The 25,206-nt window shown below is 45.7% G+C and overlaps 1 protein-coding gene and 1 long non-coding RNA gene across 4 annotated transcripts in view; both read right to left on the reverse strand.

The window, feature by feature from the left end:
- CFAP47 (cilia and flagella associated protein 47) overlaps positions 1–14,518 on the reverse strand; it is a 642,446-nt gene extending 627,928 nt beyond the window's left edge. Inside the window, exons 1-2 of one of the 3 annotated variants that reach the window (XM_037902107.2) lie at positions 14,275–14,433; positions 2,278–2,429 (exon numbers count right to left, since the gene is read on the reverse strand). In XM_037902107.2, the coding sequence (XP_037758035.1) occupies positions 2,278–2,429; positions 14,275–14,433 (311 nt within the window). Of the gene's footprint in view, positions 1–2,277; positions 2,430–14,274 lie in introns of all 3 variants that reach the window. The other 2 variants (XM_043538024.1, XM_043538025.1) reach the window with 2 other exon arrangements.
- Positions 14,519–19,632: 5,114 nt separating this feature from the next.
- LOC122464054 lies at positions 19,633–20,429 on the reverse strand. The gene is made up of 2 exons (XR_006287901.1): positions 20,380–20,429; positions 19,633–19,778 (listed from the first exon to the last, which is right to left on the reverse strand). It is a non-coding gene; the product is annotated as an uncharacterized LOC122464054 (long non-coding RNA).
- Positions 20,430–25,206: the final 4,777 nt, after the last annotated feature.

Here is a 25,206-nt window from a genome sequence, read left to right on the forward strand (position 1 = left end):
GGAGGGAGCTTGGGGTAGAAACTTGGGATGTGGGAGGGGTTTCGGGTGCTGGATCCAGGCGGCTCCCCGGAAGCGGTGACATGTCCCTGCTGCTCCTAGGAGAAGGTGTGGCCAGGCAGCTCTGCACACTGCCTCTGTCCATAGGCGCCACCCCCGCAGCTCCCATTGGCCGCTGTTCCCAGTCAATGAGAACTGTGGAGCCAGCACTCAGGGCAAGGTGGAGGCAGCGCACAGAGCTCCCATGGCCATTCTTTGACCTAGGAGCAGCAGAGACATGTCGCCGCTTCCGGGGAGCTACACAGAGCCAGGTAGAGATCCTGCTGTGCATTCTGGTCAAAAACTGGACATGTGGCAACCCTACTGAAGATTTGTATTGGGAGATATCAGAAATGCCAGTTTCTAGAGCTTTCCAGTTGGTAAAGTGCTTTTACTGTAGTAGTATTGCCTTCCAAAAGGCTATCTAGAACCTCAAGCAGGAGGAGGTTTTACCTGCAAGAAAAACAGACAGGTGACAAAATCCAATTTGTTTCCTAGACACCCAATTTGCCATTTCCTACTTTAGAAGAATGTTTGTAGAGACCATTCTGCAACCACTACAGTGAATGGTTCACACAGACTTAAAAGATATCCAGATGTTCCTTCATTTTACATGGGACAAATAAAAATAGTAGTTTCAGCATCTACCACACAATGTCTTAGTCACTCCTTGACTTGCAACTCAAAGTTCAGACTGCTACAGTTTAAAAACAGGATTTAAAATACAGGACTCAACCAGAAATTATCATCTCTTTCAAATGTTTATGTTTTATATACAGTCAAGAAACATTAGCCAAAGAATGGCATTTTTGGCTTTCACATTTAATTTGGTCAACATTGAACAGTTCTTGATTACAGAACAAGTAGTAGACTTCCTGAGTCTGGGAACAGATAATAGAACAAGAATTTAGCTCTTAGTCTGTTCTGTAACAGCAAAGCAATTTTTGGCTCAGACGAAGATGTGGAACTAAAATTACATGCTTAGTCTGAATAAATGAATTGTAAGATTTGGAGACCATTCTGGGAGATGTGCTATACTCAAAAATTTTGCCCTCATTTAGTGTATGGATGTTTTAGCTGAAGCTTTTCCTATTCACAAACAAAAACATGGCCGGACTTTCATATGTTTAAAGACAGAATGCATGAGTAAGTTCAGAAAAAACTGCGGCCATTTCTTTAATGCACTGTTTTAAATTTTGGGACCGTTGCTCATAAAGTACTTACAACTACAAATGAAAATATAATTCCTAACTTAAATTGCCATTTCTGAGTCTCCTCTTGGTGGCTACCATCTTGATAAAAGTGACAACTTTATTTACACTGAATTTGGAAGCCTGAAGGAAGACAGTTTCTATCATGCTTTAATACTCGTATAACATCAAATTGAAAACATTTTTAAATGGGAGAGAAGCAAATGAGAGAAGAGTAGAAAGAAGTGACAGATGAGCAAAGATGAAGAAGTGATGGGATAAGCATAGCCTGGATGAAGCATCCAGATATCCTGCCTACTTCTTGACAGAACTCTCAAAGAGTGAGGTTTTTATCTAATGGTCTGAATACCACTTATTCTGAAAGGGAATCCATTACTGCCTGTTCAGGTCATTTTTTAGGTTAGTAATCATTTTACAACGACTATTGTTTTCAGTTGTTTATGACTGTGGATGCTATTTTTTTCAAAAGCATAGGTTCCAATTTGGTATAGATTATCCTATACTCTGAGACCCCATTATAAATTTTTAAAATATTTACAAAAATTGAGGAAGAAATGCTTCACTATAATCCAGTCATAACTATATGCACAGTAATTATAAGGACTTACATATCACTGACTGAAATCGTGAGTATATTCAGGGAAGAAAAAGGCCATCCCATTCAATTCCAATTATACAATTGGAAAGTATCTGAGAAAGCCATTTATCATGAAAACCATCATAGCCTAAAAATATAGAGCACAGAGGTGAGCCCAAACCACTCCAGTTTCTTAACTATGAAGACTGAGTACACTTGATCAAAATTTAAGTCCTTTGTCAACATCAAGAGACATCACCAAAATGAACATCCTACCTATGTGACATTCTTAAAAATCAGAAACTTACCTTTCCAAAGAAATTCACCATTTGTTTTCAAAATTCAGATAACAAATTAGTTACATCATTATACATGGTGATATGTATTAGCATACTTCCCTTTCGAGTAAAAGGAAAATATAATCAGCAGTTTATGTACTTTTAAATACCATACCCTATCAGCGGGATCTCAATTACATCTTTTTCTACCAAAAGGAGTAGTCTATCTTGAAGGTCCTCCTCACTGTCAGGATGATATTCCACAGTAGCTGTAACTTGAAGACCAGATGGAACAGGTTTATCTGGATTTTCCACAATCAATTTAAACTACAATGAAAAAAAAAAAACAGCAATATTTAAATCAATTTTTAAATATTTCTAGAGAAACCTCTGTATATCAGTATATTTCAGCATAATATGTTGGAGTTCACCTATTTAATTAACAGGTTTCAGACTAACAGCCGTGTTAGTCTGTATTCGCAAAAAGAAAAGGAGTACTTGTGGCACCTTAGAGACTAACCAATTTATTTGAGCATAAGCTTTCGTGAGCTACAGCTCACTTCATATGGTATGCATCCGATGAAGTGAGCTGTAGCTCACGAAAGCTTATGCTCAAATAAATTGGTTAGTCTCTAAGGTGCCACAAGTACTCCTTTTCTTTTTATTTAATTAACATTATGATCAACAGCTTTAAAATTCTACTCACTATTCACCACTGGCAAGTAGAAGATGTTTCCTGATAATATAGTAAGCTAGAATACTGAAATTTTGATTTCTGCAAAAATTAAATTTCTTTTAACACTGTATTATTTCTAGCCTTGATAGTTGAGAAGATAAGCTACCGAATGTGAACCAATGCACTGCTATCTTCCTGACTCTGCAGACAGAGAGCTCCATTGCCTCTGCTGCTGCTATTAGCTTTCCCAAACAACAAAGGCAAAATTATGAAGACTTTGGTCAGTTTCCTCGTTATTATTCAAAACCTTATGAGTAGCCGTTAAAGTGCCAAGAATCAGAGCAGTTTCATTCTAGTTTTCCTTGGGAAACACATGCACAACTGTAAAGGCACACAGTACAGTTAGTTATTCAATGAGGAGATGACTCAGCTCAATGGAAAAAGTCTCCCACTGACTTCAATGAGAGTCGGATTAGACCCTGGAAGGAAGAGGGACCCAAAAAAAAAATCAATATTGAGGGAGTTTTCTTTTGCACATCTCTCTTGGGTTGCAAACTTGTCACATGTGTATTGACCAGAAGCCAATATAAAAAGTTTGAGACGACATCACCTGCCTCCCCTCTCCCTACACATACTCCCCTGAGTAGGGGACATGTTGAGCAACCTAGTAGGAATCCCAGCAGGAATTCTCAGGGAGTAGGGATGGGACCTAGGATTTTGACCAAGGTATTAGCCTCCAAGTCAAGCCAATATTTCCTAGTGAAAGTATGAACTGAGCTCCCATAGTAACTTTGCCAATTTTAGGGAATAGTATATTACATATGCAAACAAGGGTGGCCACTCTTCTTCTCATAGAATGGAGTCTTGGCTTTTCTGGTCAGCGAGATCATCATAAATCTTAAGATGAATGCAGTCACGGATTAGCCACTGGGCTGAGGGGGCCCATGCCCAGGGACCCTGGCCAACTGACAGGCGTCCCATAAAAAATCCACAACCAGGAGTTCAGAAGCCCAGATGCTTGGCCACCGTGTGGGGGAAGCCCCCACAGGCCAACTCCACTCCCCGTCAGCAGCGCCCAGCAGCAGGGGATGCCCCAGCACCCCATGACCGCATCCCTGGTAGAAGCCATGGGGCGGCAGGGGAAGCCCCCAACACCCGACCCTGCTCTCCGGCAGAAGCATCAGGCAAGTAGGGCAGGAGAAGCCCCAGCACCCCAACCCTGGTCCCCTGCAGACGTGTAGGGGGTAGCGGGGGAAACCCCAGCACCAGGACCCCCTGCAGCACCAGGACTGGAGGAGCTCTCACTACCTGCTGCAGCTTCAGGGCCTGCGGAGCTCTCACTCCCCAATGAGGCCCAGGGCTGTAGTGGGGGACAGAGCTCCTCCAGTCACAGGGCCATGGAGGGAGGGAACAGAAGGAGTGAATGGGTCGCAAGGGCCGCAGTGGGAGACGGAAGGGGTGAGGAAGGAACCCTGGATGGAATGTGGCAGGGCCCCAGGGAAGGGGCAAAGAGGGCCCCCCACTTGCTCTGGCCCAGGAAATCTTAATCTGCCTCTGGTTGAATGTGAAAAATGAAGCACAGGCTGCAGCTGGGACAAAGTGAAGCTGCCTGCCTTCTTCATGGCTCAGGTCACTGTAAGCAGATCAGGCTTGGGCTCAAGTCCCTTCACTCCTAGTCAACTTCTGATGCCCATTTAACGCCCTGTCAAAGGAATGAATGGATCACGCTGTGACACTGCACCCCATATTCTTCATAGTGATATTATTATATGATTATGATGTAATTATGATGAATTTTATGAAAGATAAGTCATGTGAGGTGTCTTTGGAAAAGTTATGATTTGCTGAATGATTACCCTATTTGTATGGTTATATCTTTTTGTATCTGAAGTGATGAATATTGACTATGTGTATGTATTTCAAATGTAGTTACACCTGGATAATGCCCACTAGATAAGATGCATTCAGTCTAGATAAGTGGTTCTCAAACTGTGGGTTGTGACCCCATTTTAATGGGGTCGCCAGGGCTGGCTTTGAGTTGCTGGGGCCTGGAGCCAAAGCCAAAGCCTGAGCCCCTGGATGACAGAGTAGGCTACAGGCCCCTTGCCTGGGGCTGAATCCCTTGTGCTTTGGAGTGGTGGGGCTCAGGCTTCGGTCCCCGCTTCTGGGGTCCTGTAGTAATTTTTGTTGTCAGAAGGGGGTTGTGGTACAATGAAGTTTGAGAACCCTTGGTCTAGACAGTGAGTGGGGAAGGGCCTATTCAGAGCAATGGGTCATTAGGAAAAACAGTAGGCCTGAGGAGAAGCTTATCTCCCACCTGGTGATGAGCCTTCCTGAGAACACTCCAAACAGCCTGTGAGTAATGGCTCCTATGACTCTAAGGACACATGATCAGACCACATGATGCTGGACTCCATCTTGGGATGTCAGTATTTTTCCACAGACTGGTCTGTGAACCAAGCTTTGAAAAAAAGGGTTCCCACCATATGCAAAACCTATATAAGGCGGGGAGTAACATAATCTGGTGTTCTTCACTCCCCACACAAGACGACTCCTGGAAACACCTGAGGAACAAAGACTGAACTGGGGGAAGTGCTGGACCCAGGCTAAAGGAGTGTCTAGCCTGTAAATGAAATACATGGGGATTCCAAGCCAAAAAGCAAGTGCAGCTTGCCCCTTAAGAACCTGCAGCCTGCTTGCATCATCTCTTAGGGTGAGAATCTGCTAACTCAAATCCAATTTATTTAGTATATTAAGCTTCGTTTGTGTTTTTGTTTATTTGCTAACTAATCTGCTTAGATCTGTTTGCTATCACTTATAATCTATCTTCTGTAGTTAATAAACTGGTTTTTGCTTTATCTAAACCAGTGAGCTGGAGCAAAGCATATGGGAATCTTAGCTCAAGGGGTAAAAGCTGTTGAATATTCCTCTCCACATTGAGGGAGGGGGCAAACTTTATGAGCTTATGCTGTACAGTTCCCTGTATAGCACAAGACTGTATAATTTTGGGTTTATACTCCAAAAGGGGTGTGTGCCTGGGGAGCTGGGAGTTGCCTTAGTTGTAGCCTTCCTATGCAGGGGCTGGTCAGACAGCTTGCATGTAACTGCAGCTGGGTGTGTCCTTACCTGTATGTATGCTAGTGAAAGTGCAGGCTGGAGGTTTTTGCAGCTTGTCACAGCAGTACAGTGTGAAAGGGAGCCCAGGCTGGTGGGTCAGGGGCTCAGTGGTACCCCAATTCCAGGTGGCACCCCAGGGGGAACCCGTCACACAAGCCTTGACTACATCATAGGTCACGCTTTGATATATGAACCACTGCAACAGCTGTGCTCCTCTAGGACAATGCCGATCACTAAGCACAGTACAAAGCATATGAGAACGAAGGACAAACCATTTTCTGTTGAAGGGAATTGGCTATGGAACAATTTTCTAGAAGAGATCAGGCAAATCCAAAGTCTGAACATCTTTGAGAAACATTAAAAAGCTTTCCTCTATAGGTGATACTCACAGTTTGAACATCACTTTTATTCCCAACCCCATCTCCCAAAAACAAATTACCGATACCTCAAGCAGAGTTTCTGACCCTGTAAAGTGAGAAGTGCCAAAGTTTCCATGAAATCCACTAGAGGTTTCACTATTCTATAGATTTATGTGGAAGGCGCTCAGATACTATAGTTATGAGAGGGAATATAATACTCTAAGAAAGCTAAATTGTAATATACTTTATCCATTTTAGCAGTCTTTGAACAGAATGGTCTTGGGCTTTGCTCTCCAAAAAAGCAGAAATCAATTAAATTTATTTATGGATCAGCTTTGATTCCAGTCAGGTAATAACTGAGTGCCTATGTAATCTGGCCTCCTCAGTAAATCAAGAGGTCAGAGCGGTGAAGACGTGGAGCAAAATAAAATTGGTGAAAGTGGAATAGTATGAATACTGTATGGAAAAACTTAGACTACGGTTGGAAAACAAATGTACTGTTGTGAAAGATGATATAAGGAAATCCAGCATTATGGATGTCACCAATTCTCCTAGCTCAAGTGATGGTAACTAATTTTAAATGGAGGGGTAGGTGTTCAGAATCTCAGAAAAAATCAGGCCACTTATTGAAGTGCCTTAGATGCCTAAACATGGAGTTAGATGCTTAATTTAGGCATCCACTATAGACAAGGTTAACTGTAACCTCACAGAATGATGATGAAAAGATCAATTACTCAAGAACTGAATAGAGACACCCTCCACCCCCACCCCAGCAAACAACACTTGTGATGGGGCAAGGCCAGATGGCTATAGAAAAGTAGTGGGAGATAGACATATTAGCTCCAGGCTAAACAAATCCCTGGTATCAGGATAAGTGAAATGGCAGCTGCTCCAGGTCAATTAAGATACCTGGGGCCAAGTAAGAACTTTCCAGAAGGCAGGGAGAAGGCTAGGTTGATTAGGACACCTGAAGCCAATCAGGGGCTGACTGAAACTAGTTAAAAGCCTCCCAGTTAGTCAGGTGGGTATTCATGTCAGGAGCTGTAGGAGGAAGTTGTGCTGTTGGAGAGACTAAGTAGTACATGCCACATCAGCCACAAGGAGAGGAGGCCCTGAGGTAAGGGTGAAGTGGAGGTTGAGGAAGTGAGGGCTGCTGTGGGGGAAGTAGCCCAGGGAATTGTACATGTCATGTTTCTAAAAGGTCAGCTACCATAGCTGATACTATTAGGGTCCCTGGCTGGAGCCTGGAGTAGAGGGTGGGCCTGGGTTCCCCCCCCCTCCTTTGCCCCCTGATTAATCACCGAGACTGGGAGACAACAGAGACTGTGCAAGGAAGGATAACTTCTCCTCACCTCCCTTGCTGTCTTATGAAGAAAATGGCCCAGTAGACTGTGACCCTTGTCTCTAGAGAGAGAAGGGTTATGTGGAGGGCCACAGTGAGCCTCTGAGGCTAGTGAAATCTGCCAGGAAACGCAGGACCCATGGAGGCAAGGACAGAGCTTTGTCACACACTAGAGAAACCATGTTAGCAGTTGGAGGGGAGGCTTGTAGTTAAGGTTATGAAACAGGACACTGGATAACTAACTCAATCCCTGTTCTGATTCAAACATACTGTGTGATCTTGGCCAAGTCACTGAATCTGTGACTCAGTTTCCCATCTGCAAAATGGCGATAACAGCATTTCCCTGACTCACTGTGGTGTTGTAAGGATAAATACCTTAGTAATTGAGGTGTTTGGATACAATGGTGATGAGGAAGGGTAAACAACTGATATACTGATGCAGTACCCATCCTCTCTCCAAAGAAAAGAGATCCAGGACATAAAGAAGAAAGAATGGGAGCTGCTTTGAAAGAAGCAACAGATCTCTCAAGTCCATACTGAAGCAAGTATGACTATTCAAGCTGAGTCCTGCCAATTTTTTTTCAAGGACCTTGAGAAGCAAAGGAAAAAGCTTGAAAACTGGGGAAAGAGCGGTATACATAAGCCCCACCACCCATTAAAAAAGGAAAGCATTCTAACAGAACTTGAGTCCCTGCCTGCTCTGGAACACTACCTCACTTACATGGTGTTCATACCTGTGGCAAAGGGATTCACATCTGGATGACACCATTTGGCAAAGAAAGAGGATTCACCGAGTTCTTGAAAGGAAACAGTTCGGGGGGGAATCAAACTCCCTACTTGAGTTATTTCACCCAGGAGAGGATAAGCAGGATTCACCATCAAAGATTAGTTTGATATGCAACTCCCATATGGGTCTCAAATACACGGAGGCCTCTTTTCCGCAAAAGAACTTCTAATGCTAACTGTGACTCTGTCACTTAAAATCAAATGAAAACAGTCCCTTTTCCCAATGTCCCATAGACTCCACCTGCACTTTCTCAAGAGCAGCATATAAAGACCCCCAAGAACTCACTATATTTTCAGAATTAGTTCATCTTCCCACAATCATCCACTGAGGACTCATGGATTTTCACTAAGAGTCTCCCTTCTCCATGGACAACTTTATTCAGTTCCATGAGTTTCCAATGCTCCCCCAAGTTGGGAGGCCTCCTCCTTTATGCCTGCAGCATTCAACCACACAGGCTTCATGTATGTGAAGTGCATCCCACTCTTGACTTCCCGGGCACCAGCACCCATCCAGCTAGGAACAGCTTTGGCCAGGAGTTCCCATTCATTCAACAGTTTGGAAAAACAAAAGGCTGCTTTCGGGTACTTTTCCCCCATGCATCTCCTCACAGGGCTGCAGTGGGCACTGTGCCTGTGTATCTGGGGTCTAGTCCTGCCTACTGGCAGGAAGGGTGTAACACTGAGCAGCACCTACAGAAAGCGGAGACAGCAGCATCCATCTGCAGAACACCAACTCCTGTGGTGAGAGGCCCCACTTGTTACTATCACTAGTTATTTGTATTGCAGTAGCACTAGACCTTCCCCCTTCTCCCCCATCAGAATTTGACACTTTGCTGATACTATGCATGTTCAGTAACATCTGCTGAAGCTGCTGCCCTGACTCTGCCCTTACTTCAGATTATAGTCTACTCCTTGCTGTTCACCAGTGTTAAAGGGGACAAATCAGATGAATATTCCTGGTGCCCAGGCACCACGGGCCAATGGAACTTGCCACCCATGCCACTCCGGCAGAATGGGATAAAGGATTTGAACAAGGGTCCTCCTCATCCTAGGTGAGTACTCTAATCATGGTATTACAAAGTGGGTACCTCCTTGCCTTTTGGCTGTTGTGTGTGTGTGTCAAGAAACAGTTTAGGCACTTAAGCCACCTGACTCCAGGAGAGGTGTTCTCATTCGTGGATCGCCAGGCAGAGCTAGGTGCCTGCATGCAGTGGGGATTTAGGCACTGAACTCTGTGAGGGGATGGGATTTAGCACACATCCCTCTGATTGGCATCTCCCAGAAGCTGTCTTTGGCAGCTGCCTGTCTAGTGAGCTAGTTTTTGTAGATGCAACTGTGGTGCCTCTCCCCTCCCCTCCCCCCATTCATTATATGGGGAACTTAATCACCTAACTCAGGATTTGTGAATTGCAGCTATGTTCCTCTGAGAGTATCTTGGTGCTTAAAGTCTAGGCAGGAGCACTGCAATGCTTAAGTCCCTTTTTGAATGTGGGACTTAGGTCTTTTCCTCACTGATAAAAAAGGTGATTTTTGTTTCATTTTGTTTTATTTGGTAGCTCAGGTGCGGGAGCTATTCTGACAAAAAACCACAGTGAGAGGTCACTTTGGCTTTAGCAGTGAGGAAAGCCTGAAAACACAACTCTTCAAGATCAGAGGGCAATATATGCATACGTTTGTGCCAAAGTTCAGAAGTTCAAAGTTCAGGAGGAGCATGTGGTTTGGACATCCATTAGGGGAGGATCTATAAATGGAGATTCCCTATGTCCTAATAAGGAGGAGAGGATGGAAAATGATAAAATACAAGGAGGATCTCATGAGAAACAGTCAAATGAAAAAAAGTCCCATTCAATTACATCATGCAATGGGGACAGCCTAAAAACGACAAGTTTTTAAAATGCTTATATATCAATGCTAGAAGTCTAAATAATAAGATGGGTAAACTAGAGTGCCTAGTATTAAATGAGGATATTGATATAATAGGCATCACAGAAACTTGATGGAATGAGGATAATCAATGGGACACAGTAATACCAGGGTACAAAATATATCGGAAGGACAGAACAGGTTGTGCTGGTGGGGGAGTGGACCTATATGTGAAAGAAAGCGTAGAATCAAATGAAGTAAGTCTTAAATGAACTAAATTGTACCATAGAGAATCTCTATGGATAGTAATTCCATGCTTGAAAAAATAAGAATATAGCAGTAGGACTATATTACCGACCACCTGACCAGGATGGTATTAGTAACTCTGAAATGCTCAGGGACATTAAAGAGGCTATTAAAATAAAAAACTCAATAATAATAATAATAATAATGGGGGATTTCAACTATCCCCATATTGACTGGGTACATATCACCTCAGGAAGGGATGCTGAGAGAAAGTTTCTTGACACCTTAAATGACTGCTTCTTGGAGCAGCTGGTCCTGGAACCCACAAGAGGAGAGACAATTCTTGATTTAGTCCTCAGTGGAGCCCAGGATCAGGTCCAAAAAGTGAATATAGTTGGACCATAATATAATTAAATTTAACATCCCTGTGGCGGGGAAAACTCCACAGCGGCCCAACACTGTAACATTTAATTTCAGAAAGGGGAACTACATGAAAATGAGGAGGTTAGTGAAACAGAAATTAAAAGGTACAGTACCAAAAGTAAAATCTCTGCAAGCTGTGTGGAAACTTTTTAAAGACCCCAGAATAGAGGCTCAACTTAAATGTATACCCCAATTTAAAAATCATGAGAACCAAAAAACAGCCACCGTGGTTAAACAACAAAGTAAAAGAAGCAGTGAGAGACAAAAAAGCATCCTTTAAAAAGTGGAAGATAAATCCTAATGAGGAAATAGAAAAGAGCATAAACTCTGGCAAATGAAATATAAAAATATAATTAGAAAGACCAAAAAAGAATCTGAAGAACAGCCAGCCAAAGACTCCAAAAGTAATAGCAAAAAAAAATTTTAAATACATCAGAAGCAGAAAGCCTGCTAAACAACCAGTGGGGCCACTGGATGATCGAGATGCTAAAGGAGCTCTCAAAGACTATAAGGCCATTGAGGAGAAACTAAATGAATTCTTTGCATCAGTCTTCACTGTTGAGGATGTGAGCGAGATTCCCAAACCTGAACCATTCTTTTTGGGAGACAGATCTGAGGAATTGTCCCCAGTTGAGGTGTCATTAGAGGAGGTTTTGGAACAAACTGATAAACTAAACAGTAATAATTCTCCAGGACCTGATGGTATTCACCCAAGAGTTCTGAAGGAACTCAAATGTGAAATTGCAGGACTACTAACTGTCATCTGTAACCTATCATTTAAATCCGAATCTGTACCAAATGACTGGAGGATAGCTAATGTGACGCCAATTTTTAAAAAGAGCTCCAGAGGTGACCCTGGCAACTACAGGCCAGTAAACCTCACTTTAGTACCGGGCAAATTGGTTGAAACTGTCAGACACATAGTGTTGGGAAATAGTCAACATGGTTTTTGCAAAGGGAAATCATGCCTCCCCAGTCTACTAGAATTCTTTGAGGGGGTCAACAAGCATGCGGACAAAGGAGATCCAGTGGATATAGCAGGAGTCGGCAACCTTTCAGAAGTGGTGTGCTGAGTCTTCATTTATTCACTCTAATTTAAGGTTTCACGTGCCAGTAATACATTAACGTTTTTAGGTCTTTTTCTAAGAGTCTATTTACTTTACATACAATAGTTTAGTTATAAGGTTTTTAATGTTTAAGAAGCTTCATTTAAAATTAAATTTAAAATGCAGAGCCCCCCCCAGACCAGGGGCCAGGACCCAGGCAGCGTGAGTGCCACTGAAAAATCAGCTCGCATGCCACCTCGGCACACCTTCCATAGGTTGCCTACCCCTGGGATATAGGGTATTTAGATTTTCAGAAAGCCCTTGATAAGGTCCCCCACCAAAGGCTCTTAAGCAAAATAAGCAGTCATGGGATAAGAGGGAAGGTGCTCTCATGAATTGGTAACTGGTTAAAAGATAGGCAACAAAGGGTACGAATAGTCAGTTTTCAGAATGGAGAGAGATCAATAGTGGTGTCCCCCAGGGAATTGTACTGGGCCCAGTTCTATTTAACATATTCATAAATGATCTGGAAAAAGGGGGTAAACAGTGAGGTGGCAAAATTTGCAGATGATACAAAACTACTCAAGATAATTAAGTCCCAGGAAGACTGCAAAGAGCTACAAAAGTATCTGACAAAACTGAGTGACTGGGCAACAAAATGGCAAATAAAATTTAATGTTGATAAATGCAAAGTTATGCACATTGTATATGTATAGTTAGGATTGTTTTCCAATGATGGGGTATAAATTAGCTGTTACCACTCAAGAAAGAGATCTTGGAGTCATTGTGGATAGTTCTCTGAAATCATCCACTCAATGTGCAGCAGCAGTCAAAAAAGCAAACAATGTTGGGAATCATCAAGAAAGGGATAGATAATACGACAGAAAATATCCTATTGCCTCTATATAAATCCATGGTACGCCCACACCTTGAATACTGCATGCAGATGTGGTCGCCCCATCTCAAAAAAGATATATTGGAATTGGAAAAGGTTCAGAAAAGGGCCACAAAAATAATTAGGTGTATAGAATGGCTTCCTTATGAGGAGAGATTAATAAGACTGGGACTTTTCAGCTTGGAAAAGAGGCAACTAAGGGAGGAGATGATAGAGGTCTATAAAATCATGAGTGGTATAGAGAAAGTAAATAAGGAAGTGTTATTTACTCCTTCTCATAATACACGAACAAGGGGCCACCAAATGAAATTAATAGGTAGCAGGTTTAAAACAAAACACAAAGTATTTTTTCACGCAAGGCACGGTCAACCTCTGGAACTCCTTGCCTGTGGGTGTTGTGAAGGCCAATACTATAACGGGGCTCAAAAAAGAGCTAGATAGATTCATGGAAGATAGGTCCATCAATGGCTATTAGCCAGGATGGGCAGGAATGGTGTCCCTAGCCTCTGTTTGCCAGAAGCTGGGATTGGATGACAGGGCATGGATCACTTGATGATAGCCTGTCTGTTCATTCCCTTTGGGGCACCTGCCATTGGCCACTGTCAAAGGACAGGATACTGGGCTTGATGGACCTTTGGTCTGACCCAGTACGGTCGTTCTTATGTAAGTACAAATTTAGTTTTGAAAACCTGATCAATTTGCGTAACAGTGACAATGGATTTGGGGGGGGGGGGGGGGGTTATAATGAAGGTGTTTATAAGACAGATTTTCTGCCTAATAGCTTGTGTTTAAAATGTATTAATAATAAACATATTTCAAAGACTGTTTACAATGCTTTACACTAGTTTCAGTGTTTTGGGAACATTAAATGTTTATTATAGCCCCTGTATTTTCTCATCTACAAGGGAAAGAAACAAAGGAAAATCCAAAACCTTCAGGGTTTAATATACAATAGCCCTGCAGTTTACTGCTGTAAAATGTTTTTTTTTTTCAAATTACAAAAATATAATGTATGTGTCCACATTTAAAACAGAGTCCCCACAACCATGACAACTTGCTACCTCCTCCCACCCCATCCCTCCCCCAGGCGCAGGAGATGGGAGAAGGCGAGAGCCAGCAAACTGTGACCCAGGTAGCACCCCGTTCCCCCCACCACCACCACCACCCTTTGCTACCCTTGGACCAGAGGACGGGGACAGGCCAAGGGAGCACGTTGCATCAGGGCAGCAGTTTGCAACATGACACCGGCCCCCCGGCCCGGAGCCCGCCCCTGCCCGTCCCGGCGGCCTGCCCGAAGCGAATGCGGGGACCTGCCGTGAGCAGCCCCGGCCCCGGCTCTCCCATGTCCCAGGGTCTCCTGAGCGGGGGCAGCCCAGCGCCGCGGGGCACCTCGGGGGACGGCCCGGCCCCGCCTCTCACCTGGGCGCGGCGCGGCGGCAGCAGCTGGAGGCGGCGGCTCCCCGGCTGCAGGTTCTGGACGCTGAGCAGCGCCCGGTACCGGCCCCCGGGCACCGCGTCCACGAAGCGCAGCTCGGCCGGGCAGAGGCGCAGCCCGGCCACGTCCCGCGGCCCCGCCATGGCCCCGCGCAGCGCCGGGCGCCTGGAAACGCAGCCCGCCGCCGGCACGACTGAAGCAGCCGGCTCCGCTTGGAAACGGTCGCCGGGCAACGAAAACAGAACCCTGATTGGACGAGATGATGAGCGGAACTTCCAATCCAACCAATAGGACGAGATGCTCCGGGGCTGAGGGCGGAGCCGCAGTTGCCCCCACCTCACAGAGTCCCAGGGGCTCAGGGGAAAGTGACAGCCTTAAAACTCCAGCCCCCCGTGCCCAGGCCGGGGGCGTGTGGCCCACACACCCCCATGTGACCCCCCCCCCGCCTCTCAGTGCTTTGGGAACTGGGGAGGATTCCCTCCCCCCGAGTTATATCATTTCTCCCTCTCAGGGGTGATGGATCCTGTGGGGAGTTTTATATGAGATTTGATTCCTAGTTCGCCTCCTTGGGGGCAGCACATGGGGTTTGAAATGTGACTCCAGTCAGAATGATACCTCTACAACACAGCATTAAGGGGTCCTGTGTTCATTGTCTCTCACGGATATATCCCTATCAAATGTGCCTGCTTTACAAGAAAAAAATATTTTGTTTTTCTAACATCTAGACCTGCAGATCCAGCCTGGGATCTTAAAATGAAGCTGGGCTGGGTTATTTACATCTCCAATATCAGCCTCAGTCAGAGAGAGTCTGCAGGTGGAATTCAGTGAAGATCTCTGTTGACATGCACACCAGAGGAGAAGCCAGCTCACGCAATTAGTGTGATTGTCTCTGCAAAACAGACGAAGTTAAAAAGCTTGTCTGAATTACCAAGGGTATGTCTACGCTACGAAATTAGGTCGAATTTATAGAAGTCGGTTTTGTAGAAAGCGGTTTTATACAGTTGATTGTGTGTGTCCCCACACAAGTGCTCTAAGTGCATGTAGTCGGCGGAGTGCGTCCACAGTACTGAGGCAACCGTCGACTTCCGGAGCGTTGCACTGTGGGTGGCTATCCCACAGTTCCCACAGTCTCTGCCGCCCATTTGAATTCTGGGTAGAAATCCTAGTGCCTGATGGGGCTAAAACATTGTCGCGGGTGGTTCTGGGTACATATCGTCAGGCCCCCGTTCCCTCCCTCGCTCCGTGAAAGCAAGGGCAGACAATCGTTTTGCGCCTTTTTTCTTAAGTTACCTGTGCAGACGCCATACCACGGCAAGCATGGAGCCTGCTCAGCTAACCGTCACCGTATGTCTCCTGGGTGCTGGCAGACGTGGTACTGCATTGCTATACAGCAGCAGTTAATTGCTTTTTGGCAGCAGACAGCGCAGTATGACTGGTAGCCGTCATCGACGTAGTCCTGGGTGCTCTTTTAATCGGGCGCCTGGGCAAACATGGGAGTGACTCAGCCAGGTAATTTCCCTTTTAAGTTTCATCTCGTGGTGATTCAGTCTTACCGGCAGTGCGCTGTCTTTTAACCTCCAGCCAGCAGAAGATGATGGCTAGTCGTCGTACTGCACCGTCTTCTGCTGAGCACCCAGGAGATGATGACGGCTAGCGGTCGTACTGCACAGTCTGCTGCCAGCAAAATGTATAAAGATAGATGAAGTGGCTCAAAACAAGAAATAGACCAGATTTGTTTTGTATTCATTTTCTCCTCCCTCCCTCCTTCCCTCTGTGAAATCAACGGCCTCCTAAACCCAGTTTTGAGTTCTATCCTTGAGGTTTTGAGTTCTATCCTTGAGGGGGCCATTCAGGTTCTCGCAAAGCCACCCCCTTTGTTGATTTTAATTCCCTGTAAGCCAACCCTGTAAGCCATGTCGTCAGTCGCCACTCCCTCCGTCAGGGCAATGGCAGACAATCGTTCCGCGCCTCTTTTCTGTGCAGACACCATACCACGGCAAGCATGGAACCCGCTCAGATCACTTTGGCAATTAGGAGCACATTAAACACCATGCGCATTATCCAGCAGTATATGCAGCACCGGAACCTGGCAAAGCGATACCGGGCGAGTAGGCGACGTCAGCGCGGTAACGTGAGTGATCAGGACATGGACACAGACTTCTCTCAAAGCAGGGGCCCTGGCAGTGTGGGCATCATGGTGCTAATGGGGCAGGTTCATGCAGTGGAATGCCGATTCTGGGCTCGGGAAACAAGCACAGACTGGTGGGACCGCATAGTGTTGCAGGTCTGGGACGATTCCCAGTGGCTGCGAAACTTTCGCATGCGTAAGGGCACTTTCATGGAACTTTGTGACTTGCTTTCCCCTGCCCTGAGGCACAAGAATACCAAGATGAGAGCAGCCCTCACAGTTGAGAAGTGAGTGGCAATAGCCCTGTGGAAGCTTGCAACGCCAGACAGCTACCGGTCAGTCGGGAATCAATTTGGAGTGGGCAAATCTACTGTGGGGGCTGCTGTGATCCAAGTAGCCAATGCAATCATTGACGTTCTGTTATCAAGGGTAGTGACCCTGGGAAATGTGCAGGTCATAGTGGATGGCTTTGCTGCAATGGGATTCCCTAACTGTGGTGGGGCCATAGATGGAACCCATATCCCTATCTGGGCACCGGAGCACCAAGCCGGCGAGTACATAAACCGCAAGGAGTACTTTTCAATAGTGCTGCAAGCACTGGTGGATCACAAGGGACGTTTCACCAACATCAACGTGGGATGGCTGGGAAAGGTGCATGACGCTCGCATCTTCAGGAACTCTGGTCTGTTTCAAAAGCTGCAAGAAGGGACTTTATTCCCAGACCAGAAAATAACCATTGGGGACGTTGAAATGCCTATAAGAAAAGGAGGACTTGTGGCACCTTAGAGACTAACCAATTTATTTGAGCATGAGCTTTCGTGAGCTACAGCTCACTTCATCGGATGCATACTGTGGAAATCGCAAAAGACATTATATACACAGACACCATGAAACAATACCTCCTCCCACCCCACTCTCCTGCTGGTAATAGCTTATCTAAAGTGATCATCAAGTTGGGCCATTTCCAGCACAAATCCAGGTTTTCTCACCCTCCGCCCTTCCACAAACAAACTCACTCTCTTGCTGGTAATAGCCCATCCAAAGTGACCACTGTCTTCACAATGCGTATGATAATCAAGGTGGGCCATTTCCTGCAGAAATCCAGGTTCTCTCGCCCCCTCACCCCCCTCCAAAAACCACACACACAAACTCACTCTCCTGCTGGTAATAGCCTATCCAAAGTGACCACTCTCCTTACAACCTGCGTGAAAATCAAAGTGGGCCATTTCCAGCACAAATCCAGGTTTTCTCACTCCCCCACCCCCATACTCACACAAACTCACTCTCCTGCTGGTAATAGCTCATCCAAGGTGACCACTCTCCCCACACTGTGCATGACAATCAAGGTGGGCCACTTTGGATGAGCTATTACCAGCAGGAGAGTGAGTTTGTGTGAGTATGGGGGTGGGGGAATGAGAAAACCTGGATTTGTGCTGGAAATGGCCCACTTTGATTTTCACGCAGGTTGTAAGGAGAGTGGTCACTTTGGATAGGCTATTACCAGCAGGAGAGTGAGTTTGTGGGGGGGGTGAGAAAACCTGGATTTGTGCTGGAAATGGCCCACCTTGATTATCATGCACATTGTAGGGGGAGTGGTCACTTCGGATGAGCTATTACCAGCAGGAGAGTGAGTTTGTGTGAGTATGGGGGTGGGGGAGTGAGAAAACCTGGATTTGTGCTGGAAATGGCCCACTTTGATTTTCATGCAGGTTGTAAGGAGAGTGGTCACTTTGGATAGGCTATTACCAGCAGGAGAGTGAGTTTGTGTGTGTGGTTTTTGGAGGGGGGTGAGGGGGTGAGAAAACCTGGATTTGTGCTGGAAATGGCCCATCTTGATTATCATGCACATTGTAAAGACAGTGGTCACTTTGGATGGGCTATTACCAGCAAGAGAGTGAGTTTGTTTGTGGGAGGGCGGAGGGTGAGAAAACCTGGATTTGTGCTGGAAATGGCCCAACTTGATGATCACTTTAGATAAGCTATTACCAGCAGGAGAGTGGGGTGGGAGGAGGTATTGTTTCATGGTGTCTGTGTATATAATGTCTTTTGCGATTTCCACAGTATGCATCCGATGAAGTGAGCTGTAGCTCACGAAAGCTCATGCTCAAATAAATTGGTTAGTCTCTAAGGTGCCACAAGTCCTCCTTTTCTTTTTGCGAATACAGACTAACACGGCTGTTACTCTGAAACCTGTCGAAATGCCTATAGTTATCTTTGGGGACCCAGCCTACCCCTTAATGCCAGGGCTCATGAAGCCATACACAGGCAGCTTCGACAGTAGTCAGGAGCTGTTCAACTACAGGCTGAGCAAGTGCAGAATGGTGGTAGAATGTGCATTTGGACGTTTAAAAACGCGCTGGTGCAGTTTACTGACTCGGTTAGACCTCAGCGAAACCAATATTCCCACTGTTATTACTGCTTGCTGTGAGCTCCATAATATCTGTGAGAGTAAGGGGGAGACGTTTATGGCGGGGTGGGAGGTTGAGGCAAATCGCCTGGCTGCTGGTTTCGCACAGCCAGACACCAGGGCGGTTGGAAGAGCACAGGAGGGCGTGGTGCGCATCAGAGAAGCTTTGAAAACCAGTTTCATGACTGGACAGGCTACGGTGTGAAAGTTCTCTTTGTTTCTCCATGATGAAACCCACCGCCCCTTGGTTCACTCTACATCCCTGTAAGCTAACCACCCTCCCCTCCTCCCTTCGATCACCGCTGTCAGAGGCAATAAAGTCATTGTTGTTTCACATTCATGCATTCTTTATTCATTCATCACACAAATAGGGGGATAACTACCAATGTAGCCCAGGAGGGGTGGTGGAGGAGGGAAGGACAAGGCCACACAGCACTTTAAAAGTTTAAAACTTTAAAACTTATTGAATGCCAGCCTTCTGTTGTTTGGGCAATCCTCTGGGGTGGAGTGGCTGGGTGGCCGGAGGCCCCCCCACCGCGTTCTTGGGCGTCTGGGTGAGGAGGCTATGGAACTTGGGGAGGAGGGCGGTTGGTTACACAGGGGCTGTAGCGGCGGTCTGTGCTCCTGCTGCCTTTCCTGCAGCTCAACCATACGCTGGAGCATATTGGTTTGATCCTCCAGCAGCCTCAGCATTGAATACTGCCTCCTCTCATCACACTGCCACCACATTTGAGCTTCAGCCCTCTCTTCAGCCCACCCCTCTCCTCCCGGTCATATTGTGCTTTCCTGCACTTTGACATTGTCTGCCTCCACGCATTCGTCTGTGGTCTGTCAGTGTGGGAGGATACCATGAGCTCAAAGAACGTTTCATCACGAGTGCGTTTTTTTTGGCCTTCTAATCTTCATTAGCCTCTGAGAAGGAGAAGATCCTGTGATCATTGAAACACATGCAGCTGGTGGAGAAAAAAAAAAAAGAGGCAGTGGTATTTAAAAAGACACATTTTCTAGAACAATGGCTACACTCTTTCACGGTAAACCTTGCTGTTTAACATTACATACACAGCACATGTGCTTTTGTTCCAAGGTCGCATTTTGCCTCCCCCCAACACGTGGCTAGCCCCTCATCCCCCCATCCCCACACCCCTCTCCCCCCGGCTAACAGCGGGGAATATTTCTGTTCAGCCACAGGCAAACAGCCCAGCAGGAATGGGCGCCTCTGCATGTCCCCTTAAGAAAAGCACCCTATTTCAACCAGGTGACCATGAATGATATCACTCTCCTGAGGATAACACAGAGAGATAAAGAATGGATGTTGTTTGAACGCCAGCAAACATACACTGCAATGCTTTGTTCTACAATGACTCCCGAGTACGTGCTACTGGCCTGGTGTGGTAAAGTGTCCTACCATGAAGGACGCAATAAGGCTGCCCTCCCCAGAAACCTTTTGCAAAGGCTTTGGGAGTACATCCAGGAGAGCCGCAAATGCCAGGGCAAATTAATCCTTTCACATGCTTGCTTTTAAACCATGTATAGTATTTTAAAAGGTACACTCACCAGAGGTCCCTTCTCCGCCTGGCGGGTCCGGGAGGCAGCCTTGGGTGGGTCCAGGGGGGACTGCCTCCAGGTCCAGGGTGAGAAACAATTCCTGGCTGTCGGGAAAACCGGTTTCTCCGCTTGCTTCCTGTGAGCTATCTACAACTTCATCATCATCATCTTCCTCGTCCCCAAAACCTGCTTCTGTGTTGCCTCCATCTCCATTGAAGGAGTCAAACAACACGGCTGGGGTAGTGGTGGCTGAACCCCCTAAAATGGCATGCAGCTCCTCATAGAAGCGGCATGTTTGGGGCTCTGACCCGGAGCGGCCGTTTGCCTCTCTGGTTTTCTGGTAGGCTTGCCTCAGCTCCTTAAGTTTCATGTGGCATTGCTTCGGGTCCCTGTTATGGCCTCTGTCCTTCATGCCCTGGGAGATTTTGACAAATGTTTTGGCATTTCGAAAACTGGAACGGAGTTCTGATAGCACGGATTCCTCTCCCCATACAGCGATCAGATCCCGTACCTCCTGTTCGGTCCATGCTGGAGCTCATTTGCGATTCTGGGACTCCATCATGGTCACCTCTGCTGATGAGCTCTGGCCAGCGTGGCAAGCTGCAGCGTGGCAAGCTGCAGGCAAGCTCTGGCCAGCGTGGCAAGCAGCGTGGCAAGCTGCAGCGTGGCAAGCTGCATGCAAACAGGAAATCAAAATTCAAAAGTTTGCTGGCCTTTTCCTGTCTACCTGGCCAGTGCATCTGAGTTGGGAGCGCTGTCCAGAGCGGTCACAACAGAGCACTCTGGGATAGCTCCCGGAGGCCAATACCGTCTAATTGCATCCACAGTACCCCAAATTCAAGCCGGCAAGGCCGATTTAAGCGCTAATCCACTTGTCAGAGGTGGATTAAGGAAATCGATTTTAAGAGCCCTTTAAGTCGAAAAAAAGGGCTTCATCGTTTGGACGGGTGCAGGTTTACATCGATTTAACGCTGCTAAATTCGACCTAAACTCCTAGCGTAGACCAGGGCATAGAGGGAGCACGTCCTGTTATGAAATGAAGTGGCATTTTTGCATCCTTTTTTCAGACTAAAACCATAGTTTAAAGATGGAATGGAACAGTCTCTTCCTCTCTTTGGCCTCCCCTAGACTAAGACTGAAGGATGTGATATTAGCATGTGTTAATATCATACTCTTCAATACAAGTCTAGAAAAAATGTTTGGAGATGGATTTGTTGCACAGGCGCTGACTTTCTAATGTGTCGGGGGATGCTTGATCTCCGTCTCTGCCCCACATCCCGCCCCCCTCAACCCCTTCCTCCAAGGCCCCACCCTGCTTCTTCCCACCACTGCTCCACTCCCGTCCCTCCTCTTCCTGACCCTTTTCGCCCGCTCCCCCCAGCACGCCGAGTCCTCACTCCTTCCCCTCCCTCCGAAAGCCTCCAGCATGCCATGAAACAGCTGATCACAACGGGCAGGAGGCACAGGGAGGGAGAGGGAGGTGCTGATCAGCAGGGCCTGCTGGCAGGCGGCGAACACTGGAGGGCAGGAGGGGAGCCGATAGAGGGACTGATAGCTCAGCACCCACCATTTTTTCCCCACGGGTGCTCCAGCCCCAGAGCACCCACGGAGTCGGCGCCTATGATTTGTTGCATTTATTCCCAAGAGATTTACATTGTCATTGAGTGACCCAGTTGTGACATAGCAGCTCTGTGCTAGAGGACTGTCTAGTTAGGTACCCAAATGTGACATTTCTTAAAGGGACTTGCAAAGGAAAATAACATTGGGCTTGTGCCCTGTTTTGATTCTTTGCAATATACAAAAAGGCCTGAAACTTTTTTCCTGATTGGTTTTTTTTTCACACTGAAAATCCAGGTCTTGGATATTACAACCGGAGAACTAGTGAAATGATACTTATTTGGATTTTTCTTCCTGTCTTTTTTATTTTTAGCCAATTAGTTCATTTTATCATCCATTTATGAATGTGTTATTTGGTGTTATGGTCAATTTATATGCCATTTCATATATAATCAATGTATGCTAAATAGATTTAAATTGTAGGATTATAGAAGTATAAGACTGACGTACTCAGGAGTGATAAGTCGGTATTAGGTATATAAGTAAAGCAGGGCTGGAATGCAAGGCCTAGAGGAGGAGGCCTGTTAGATTTTAACTTAGCCATATTACATCATAGGTTTAAGAATTCTTGACAAGAGTGGCTGACCTAGGAATAACTCTGTGCCAGTAACGTCACAAGATTACTATGAAAGATGTGTCAACAGGTGATATTATGGAAAACCGCAATGTATTGTCCAAGACCATGAGATACCTAATTGCAACATCATGGAATGTCCTGACTGCATGTTACATTTTGTATGTAGATGCTAATAACAATAAGAGAAACTAAGAAACCCCCTATGAAAAATGGGGCATCCCAATATTCACTGGGTGTGAAAGTACGGATAAGGAAAAGAGCATAAATGTTATACCAATAAAATAAAAACCAGCAGGATCTTATTAAAGGGAAAAAGGCAAAATACCACATTTATTGTGAATACAGAAAGAATCATAATAAGCAGTTAGTTATAGCTATAACATTCCATTCAATCTTATATTCATTCATACATACACACACACACAGAGGTTCTGCAAGGTTGTTATCATAGTTACCAGCCTTAGAGTTGCTCATGCCAAGCCACTGGCCAGGTGGCCTGGACATGAGGAGGGAGCAGGGCCTTGTCAGATGCTCATCTGATGCTCCTGGAAGTTGGTTTGCAGAATCAGACCCCCCAAAGTTCTCACTTTCTAGAGTCCATTTTTATAGGAATTTCTTCCTATGCCAGTCTGTGGGAATTGCTTATCATGCTGTTGCTGAATCAATCAGCAGATGGCACATTCCTGACGGCTCCGTGCTGCTAGATGTTATCTTGTTCTTTGGTTCTCCCATTCTTGAGGCTGTTGGGTGGATTCCAGTCTGCCCTCCGGGGGTCCTCTGGTTTTTTCCACTTGACGCCTTCTTCAGCCGATGGACACTGGATTCTTAGGCTGGCACCTCCCTGATCATTCAGTTATTATCCACACCAAGCATCCATCCACATACATCCTCTATCTCTATTTTAATCACAATTGTTAATACAACAAAAGGGCGGGGAGTCTCTGGGTGCTGTTTCTGTTGTTACAGAGTATTGCTTTGAGTCTCTCTCTGTGTGAATTGCTTTGAGAACAGACTCTGTCTTAGAATGTACTAACGCAATCAGCAGCTTGCAAGTTTCACACATAGAGGGAGAGAAACAGTACCAAAAAACAAGAAACCTCTTAATTAGTAATACCCTGGAATTTAAACTATGGGGAATCAAACTCATTTGTGATTTTAATACAGAACTTCTTTAATATGATCCAACATTGAAACCCTCATGTATATGCATAAGGTGTTTGGCGTGGTCAGAACAACAATATAAAGGAGGTTGCCTGATTGGGTAAAAGTGGGAAGACCCCAAGGGACAACCCCATGGGAAACCCCAGCAGGAATCATCCCTCTATTGATAATTGTTGCGAGGTCCATCGGACAGGGGCACTGGAACGGGTGGAGAGGTTGCAGGGGGCCATGTCCCCACCACTTTTTACTGGCCATAAGGGTGAGCGATGATGGAGGGGAGTTGGAAAGTAGAGTGCTGGGGGTGGGGTTTTGGGGGGAAGAGGAGGCATGTGAGCGGGGCCTCTGGGGAAGGGGTGGTGCAAGGGTGAGGGCTCAGGGAGAATGGATGGTGCAAGGGCGGGGCTTCGGGAGAATGGGCAGTGTGGGGGAGGGGCCGCAAAGGAAATTGGCAGCACAGGAGCAGGGTTTCGCGGGGAATGGGTGGTGCGAGGGTGGAGCCTTGGGGAGAAGGGATGGCATGGGGGCGGGGCCATGGTTCGGGTGCCAGTGGCCCCTCCACTTTTAGGAAGCTTCCACCACTTCTGCCTTCAGAGCCTAGAATATCTTTGAGTATGGGTGTATGACTACAGTCTTAGTCATTGCATGTTTTTTTGTAGGATTTTTGGATAATTGTAACTTTACTTATTGCTTTAATAAAACTTGTAGTACAGATAAGACTTTGTACCTGGGAATGTATCTGTGGCCACTATCCTTGGCCTTTGTGTGTTCCTCCAAATTTGAGAAAAGCACCAGACGTGATATTCACTCTGTTGAGCTTGAAACTGTAGCAACAGGAGCTGAACCCATGGTCGTGTAATGCAAAATTACTAAATTCAATTTAAATTAAAAAAGGCTACAGATTCATTAAGAACAATGTATTAACCTTGTTTGTTTCTGCCTACAGTGGTCAGACTAATTCCCTTGGCTATAGCTCACAGTCACCCTTACCTTTAAATAAAGAGGTGCTGTATCCCACACCAGTGTCTGGTTGCCACACCATACAAGACTTCATCTTCATATTAAAGGTGAGGGATGTTCTGATATGCTCCTTTTTATGCAAATTAAGTGCATTCTTACCACAGCTGGAAAAATTGTGCCCTCATTTCATGAATGTGGGCACAATGCTACCTTGTTGGGACCATAATAAAACTGAACATTATGGAATTGTTTGATCATATTTTTGTATTCTTAATGTGTATTATTCATGTACATATTTAATACAAATAATGGGAAAACCAAACCAGGACTCTGATGACTGCATTTATTGTTGAAAAGCCCAATGGCCACAAGGTCTACAACTCTACACTAATGTGTTGTATGTATTTACTCAGTGGTGGAAGCCAGGTGTGTTCCTAAGACAAGGCGCTCCTACTTGCTTTGCCTTCCTTCTCTATATGTAAAATGAAGTTGACAAGATTCCTGTTCCTAGCCAGATTTCTAAC

The sequence above is a fragment of the Chelonia mydas genome, chromosome 1 (assembly GCF_015237465.2).
Source record: "Chelonia mydas isolate rCheMyd1 chromosome 1, rCheMyd1.pri.v2, whole genome shotgun sequence".
Classification (NCBI taxonomy): domain Eukaryota; kingdom Metazoa; phylum Chordata; order Testudines; family Cheloniidae; genus Chelonia; species Chelonia mydas.